Source organism: Bombus pyrosoma, linkage group LG11 (assembly GCF_014825855.1).
Source record: "Bombus pyrosoma isolate SC7728 linkage group LG11, ASM1482585v1, whole genome shotgun sequence".
Classification (NCBI taxonomy): Eukaryota; Metazoa; Arthropoda; class Insecta; order Hymenoptera; family Apidae; genus Bombus; species Bombus pyrosoma.
Window position 1 is genome coordinate 10,409,482 of NC_057780.1, and position 7,125 is coordinate 10,416,606.

A 7,125-nucleotide genomic window follows, 5' to 3' on the forward strand; every position below is an offset into this window, starting at 1 on the left:
ATTCGTGTCATTGTCGAGTTTCTTGAAATGTTTTTCTTCATAAGAGCTTAATTCTGCTTGAGGATATTCTTTTGTTTAATTCAATCGTAATACAACTCGTTTGATAGCAGCTCAGATTAAAGGTAGAAATAACAGAAAGAAGTTGAATACTGAAATTCATAGAGTCATTTATTATTTTGATGTCTAAGTAATAAATAAATAAAACCACTTATATGATAAGAGACTGTTCCTTCCTTTTATCGACCCCCGTCGTTGACCGTTGTCGATAATAAAATTTTCTCTGTTTGATAAATCACTGTTAAAAATGATACCAGCTCGTGTGAATTTCGATCGATCGCTCAACGAACATCATTCACATTAGACGGATGCGTTTTACACAGCCGTGCTTCGTCAAATAATAACAATTTATTCATAACGAAACACAAATTGTACCTAGACTTAACACATGTATACACGTATGATGGACGAACTCATATATGTACATATATACACTCTTATCGATCATATCGACAATTTTGGTTTTCGCTCTCGCACTTATACACTACAATATTAAAACGTGTGTACGTAACATTAAACATATAGCTAGTATTATACATATATTCCATACATAAACAAATTTAAACTAGGAGTAAAAGAATGAAGATAAAGATCGAGGAGGATTAAAGGAATGAAAATTTATTATAATACACGAATGTATTTTTCAGACACTATCTCTCTCTTCTTTCCCCCCTTTAAATAACTTCAATTACGATGCAACAATATCGTACGTGTGCGTGCTTTAGTCAGAACAAGTGGTACAGAAATGTCAACTATTTAAAACTACGAAAAAACACGTACGCGTGGATTTGTCATAAGCACCCGTGAGAAATACGAGTATACGTGGACTCTCGCAATAAAATCACAGTTAACGACTGGTCCATTTGCATTCGGACCACAGTCAAAATGCTTTCAAGATGAGCTAAATAAAATGATGCTGCGAATAACTAACAAGAACCGACTCAAAGACAATACATATCCTTACTGTCGTACCTATACGTACTTTTAGGAAAAAAATTGTTTGATTAATTCGTTAAAAGTAATTATTGTCGAGATACAACCGTGTATGCTAATAGCATAATACATAAAACCCTTGAATTTTTTCTCGTTTGTCGTTGGAAACACCATTCCCGGGGATAGTCGTAAATATATAACATAATTTAATATATAATTCCCCGAATATTAACCAATATAAATTAAACCCCATAACAGAGTAGGAAATCGCTTGCTTTTCACAAATTCGTATTTTTAGGTCTTCAAGATAGATGATACGATCGTTTGCTAAGAAGGAGCCTGCTGTCCGTAGATCTCGCTCTACGTTAGTCATTACTTGTTTTTTATGCAGTTCTTACTTGTACACGTTTATACTGAAGAGTTTTTTGAAATTTTGAGTAAAAATTTTCAATCTGTCTACTTGCTTAGCCGAATACGAATGAGTAGTTATTGAGCAAAATAAGATCTAACGGATACACAGGACGCGCTGTTTTACGAAATATCTAATTTCTTAAAACCATAAGCGACCACGGCTCGCACGCTTAACCTACGCAATTCGTGTATTTTACGGACTATTTACAATTGTAGAAACGATATATTAAAACGATATATGGTAACGCTCGAGAGTTAAGAACGAGCAATGGGGCGTAAAGCGTGGACGGACCAAGCCATTTTCACCGACGTAGGTAAGACGAGGCCTGTTCGAAATCAAAGGAGTAGAACAATAGATCGTAAGGCCTAGAGCTCGGAGAAAGGTGGCGCGCCAGAAGTGATCTCAAGAGCGCCGCGCCGCGGGTGTTCGAAAGCATTTTCTCGATATCATTCACACAGGTCAAGATCTCTTTTGGTATTGATGACCATAAAAGGCATATCTGCAATTAGAAAACATTATTTGAAAACAATACAGTTCATCTCACGGGAGGAGGGCACCGTCTATTCATGTACAATTTGAGTATACAATGAAGCACATTCAATAAAGCAAAAGGAATCCCGGGCCTAAACGGCTCTTTTGTTCCATCGCATTAATATGCTAATTCAATTATCCGCGTGGTTGCCGGCAAGCCTTTCCCGAACCCCGAATCGATCGACCTTGAAAATCACGCCTCCGTTCCCCCTCCCACTCTACGGTCAGTAAACTAATTCATAGTCGGTAAGAAGATTCCCACGGTTGTGTCCCCTTGTGTGCGTTCAGTTCATCGATGTTTCTCGTATGTAACTCGTGTTTCAGCTCTCGAGCGCCGCCGATATAAGTATATTACGCCGTTTCCCGCACGGGAGATCATAAATGCGTTCAGAAATATGATATGAACTGAATGTGATCACAATATACGATTTTTAAAAACTAAATTTGCACGATCCTACCTATTCTGATAGAGTTACATCATAATAGTTCGTAAACGAATCTCAAATTTTGTGTTTCGTCTGTTTTTCTGCTTCTCTTCTTGCAACTTTTTTGCTTTTCATTCGTTAATCTCTTCTTGTTCCTGGAATGTATGCAAGTTTTCCGCTCCTTCTAACCTTCCTTTTTGTCTAAATCGATGGGTTTAAAATATCACGGGGACTGGTCGACGTAGTTGTTCCATATCCAATGTGGTCGACGTAGCCGATGTAGGGACATGCTGATGGGACGATGGTATAGGAGTAGATCCTGGACTGCTTCCAGGACTACTGGTTGTTGTTACAATGCTTCCGGGGCCAGTTGCCGCAGTAGATTGAAACATTAAATGTGGGTGAGCCGTAGTTGCAGGTACGCTGTGGTGCCCAGTTGGAAATAGTGGTCCCAGATGAGACGCCGTCGTCGGATACGGCTTAGCTGTTGTCGGAGATGTGGAATAGAATCCCGAGTAGAAGCTACTGACTACTGCTGCCGCGGAAGCTGCGTTATTGTTGGCCGCATCTGCTGCCGCGTTTGTCGATGGCGATCCTGTCCCACTACCAGCTACCAGCTTGCTCAAGTGGACGGCGTCGAAGGCGGATCCAAAGTAGGGCGGCAGGGGCGGATAATCGAGAGGATGTGGATGGTGGTGATGATGAGAAACTGTTGTGGCAGGTGCAGCAAAGTATGGCGGTAATGGAAAACTGGCGAAAGCACTTGAATTTATTGATATTGTTTTACCATTACCGATGGATACTGGAATCTTCGGTTTTCTTCGTGGACGGTACTTGTAATCTGGATGCTGCTTCATATGCACGGCACGCAGGCGTTTTGCCTCGTCGATGAAGGGTCGTTTTTCCGTATCAGAGAGAAGCTTCCATTCCGCACCAAGTCGTTTAGATATTTCTGAATTATGCATCTTAGGGTTATCTAATGCGATCTTTTTTCTTTGAATCCGAGACCATACCATAAACGCGTTCATAGGCCTCTTGATGTGTTGATCCTGTGAGGTTGGTGTCTGCTGGTTCATATCCTGGCCCACATGGTGAACGGGATGGAGGTCCATGCCGGAGAGGAACCCATAGCTGGGATGCTGTTGGTGAGAGCTTATCATAGTCAATCGCCGTTATTATAAATGTAATAGATGCAGTAGTGTTGTCAACTCGAATCGAAATTTCGAATGTCTTTTTAACTTTTCACACAGTTGCGATATTCATCAAACTCAATGACGGTCTTTGTTTACACACCAAACCACTAACGGAATTTTCTGTTGTACCTCGTAAGTTTGAAGACACTGTATACAACTGACAAGAAGAAAAGAAACGCACGAAAAACGGTAAGAAGAAACCTTCTAGGCGTAGGTAAACGTACTAAACAGTTCAACGTGCGCGTCTCGACTGAGGATGTTGACTGAGCGTCGACTGACGGCGACCGGTTTGTGACCCGCTGGGGGGGAATCCATTCTTCCTCTCTGTTTCTCTCTTTTCTCTGATAGATGTTTCTCTGTCCACCTGGATTTCGAGGGCGGAACCGACGCAGAGCGTCGTACGCCGCGCCCACGAACCGACCCTCTTCACGCTATTCGTCGAAGTTGCTTCGGTGCACACGTACGTGTTCTACCCTTTCTCCCTAGTAGACGACACCGACACACCAAACGAGGAACAGCAGCAACCCCTCTGAGCCGTAGCTGAACCGAGGAGGGCTGCTGCTGCCTCGGAGACCGCGAGCAGCAATTATTATTATCGATTACCTCGATACGATGAAGTACAAATAGCGTATAGGCTGCCCGTTATTGACTACCTCTGTTCGTGTACTGCTTTGCACGCCAACGGCGACGCGATATCGCGCGATAATTGGTTATGCTTATTCCCACCCCCGTTCATCCCTGCCGGCCCACCACGACGACGACATGGAGTATTCTTGGTCAACGAGCTCGAGCACTTTCGAGTGGATTAGGTCTTTCGCTTCGATCATCGTGCATTCTCCTCCATCTGACCTCGAAAGAAGCGAGTCTCGACCGGCATTTATATGATTCTCGTGATTAGAATCTTGTTACGTTGACATTTTCGTTTCATTTGTTTCATTATTTGAGATTTTAATTTTTATGCTTTACTTATGGCTGGTTCGTAGGTAATGTCTAGCGGAGTGACAAGGAGGTACCGACCTTTTTATTTTTTGAGGGAGGATTTTTAGCAGAATTATTTTTACTCTTCTGGAGATATATACACAAACTATTTTTTAAATTTTCATTTTGCGCAGCAGGTATTAAAAATTCTTTCTGTTCTATATTTTTCAATGACGAAATATCCATGATGCTAATTATTTTCCTTAATCAACAGTCATAAACGTTATTACTTCTCTTTCATCCTATCTAATGAAATTAATCGCGTTACGAGGCCAATAGTCTAACACAATTGCGAAGACGAATGATCAGCGTCGCTTCTTTGCCAGGCAACTAATTCAGGGTCGTCGTTTTGTCGAGTAATTAATCAGAATTCGTATGTTGGTGTCCTTCTTTCGCCCGCCAGAAACAATGAAAGGCAGAAATCTGCCGGTTCCTTTCCTGTGGGAAATCTGAGGAACAATGAAAAAAATCTCTCGACGACAGGCACTTGGATTAGAATGGAAAGCAACAGCGGCGAAAGGAGCGAGCGGTGCCCCTTTCCCAATCTCGACTCACCGCGCCCTCCGCTCCCAAAGGACATTCAGCAATGCGAACGAATAAAAGCTCCTGTGCTCTCTCCCTCTCTCTCCTTTCCACCCTTTCCGTCTCTCTCTATCGGTGAACTGCATTAGTCGTTTGTGCTTTTGTGTCGCGGAGGCGCGTACGCCTCGCTGCGGTGTCTCCTTACTTCGATTTTCAAATAATCGATTAAGCTTTCTCCGGCATTTTGGAACGAAGTGGCGGTCGACCGAGCAGTATCGTATCGACTTAACGATTATTACTTCAAGAGTTATTCCAGTTATAACAATGAGATCGAACAGGACAATTTTTCTCGGTATATAATTTCGTATCTGCGGAGAAGTTTCTAGGAATGTTTTCCAGGGAATATTATTTTAAAGAGTTTTCGGAATTTATTCGTACGACCGTAGAGAATATTGCTGCGTATCTATTGTCTGGTCGTATAATAGCGAGAATCTGCCGAATAAAACTGCTATCAAAATCTGCTGCTATTTAAAAAAATCGTCGATGGCGCTCACCGAAGCGACGTGGAACGGGAGGATGACGTAGCGCCAATAAGAGAACGGTAAACAGAGGGAGGAAGCGATTATAGCGCAAAAAAAGGAGGAAGGAGAGCGAGGAAAAGAGAGGAGCCGGACTCTTCCGGGGGAGGAAAAAAATCCGTCGGCGGATGGTCGCCATTCCGTCGGTCCGGATCCTGGGAAATACGTGCACGGTCCCCCGTGGACTCACACAAGTCGGCCAGGCTACCAATACACGTCCTATCTTTCTCTATGCAGTTAGGTGCAAATTGGTATTGAAAAATCTCGAAGTCAATTAAAACTCGAGATACAAAGGATTTGGCGAGACAAAATACCAATTATCTCATGTCCTCCGCCTCTGCCTGTCCCTTCGATTCCCTCCACCGCCGCCCCCGAGGGGTGCAACGGGTTGGGCGGTGGGCGAACGAGGTGACTAGCGGAGGGGCTGAGAGCGCTTACAAGAATTCAATTCCATTAAGCATTGAAGTGAATAAAACGAGGCAGCTCAGCGTGGATGGGCATCTATATAACGCAGCTCGCATCTCGGTTATCTACCTAATAAAGGTTCGACTGCCACCCCCCGCTTATCCTCCTCTTTCTCCACCTCGTGGCCCCTGTCTCACCGAACCACCACCCTCTGCACCGGTTCTCCGCTACCCTCTACGACATAAAGCATGTGCCAGTGAGGTGTCTATGAGACAATCCCCCGGGATGACAATGCTTATCCCACGTATGAATGCCAGCGATGCTTCCTAGGTAATTTAAGTATAGCCTCCTCCCTCTTCTTCATCCACCCAATACACCCCAACCGCGTCACCCACTCTTTTCATCGCTTTACGTCATCCACCTTCAACCATTCGAGGAAGCTGCATATCTTTAGGCGTGCACGTATGAAAACCCGTTGTCCTCGTTTAATGATTGCCATTAGGAACAAAATCTTTTCGCAGCGCACACCACTTTCCTCTCCCTCGTCTCCCTCCTTCTCTGTCTCTTTTCCACTATTTTTCAGTTAGATAAGCAGAGGCTCTTCGTTTCTTCGGGTCCTGTGAATTTCGAATGAGTCTAAGATCCGTCTGGGGACTGCGCGTTAATGTTTTTGTACCCTATTGCCAAGGTCGATCTGAATGGAAGTGCCGCGAAAATCGCGGGACCCGAACAATGCCTGGCTTTTGTCTCACCAGAGATTACGATTTCGAGAGTGTAAGCTCGCGAATGAATTTCGCCTCGCGACTGATATATTTCTCTTTCCTACTCTTTCTTCTATCTACTTATCTATTCTTCTTTTTTACCCCGTTTGGTCTACCTTTAACCGCGATTTGATTGTGTTACTGGAGCAGCCACTCCACCAAAGGAAGCCAAAGCAATGTAGAAACCAAACCAATTATACCAAACCAATTGTAGATTGGAGAAATTTGGAGAAACCAAAACAATTATATTGATTTCATCTTTGATTAAGTTATTCGCTTAATGTAGCATAAGTTCGAAGTCGAATGATCGATTAATTATAGTTAGAATAA

At 43.2% G+C, this 7,125-nt stretch overlaps 1 protein-coding gene across 2 annotated transcripts; it reads right to left on the bottom strand.

Moving 5' to 3' along the window:
• Window positions 1-235: 235 nt before the first annotated feature.
• On the bottom strand, window positions 236-3,786 carry LOC122572366 (transcription factor sox-3-like). Of its 2 annotated transcripts, none has more exons than XR_006318439.1 (2): window positions 2,392-3,786; window positions 236-1,901 (listed from the first exon to the last, which is right to left on the bottom strand). XR_006318439.1 is itself a non-coding variant. In XM_043737250.1 (2 exons), the coding sequence occupies exons 1-2, from the start codon at window positions 3,516-3,518 to the stop codon at window positions 2,574-2,576; spliced, it is 867 nt and encodes a 288-aa protein (XP_043593185.1). In that variant the 5' UTR covers window positions 3,519-3,786; the 3' UTR covers window positions 236-2,573. The 2 variants fall into 2 exon arrangements, 1 of the variants encoding a protein (XP_043593185.1); XM_043737250.1 differs by having other exon boundaries at window positions 236-3,067; window positions 3,146-3,786.
• Window positions 3,787-7,125: the final 3,339 nt, after the last annotated feature.

Bases quoted from the DNA above. Each gene is read 5' to 3' on its own strand.
- LOC122572366 (XM_043737250.1), bottom strand. From the start codon at position 3,518: ATGATAAGCTCTCACCAACAGCATCCCAGCTATGGGTTCCTCTCCGGC. The intron at 3,068-3,145 runs GTAAAACAATAT...CTGCCACAACAG, and splicing joins TCCAGTATCCATCGGTAATG to TTTCTCATCATCACCACCAT.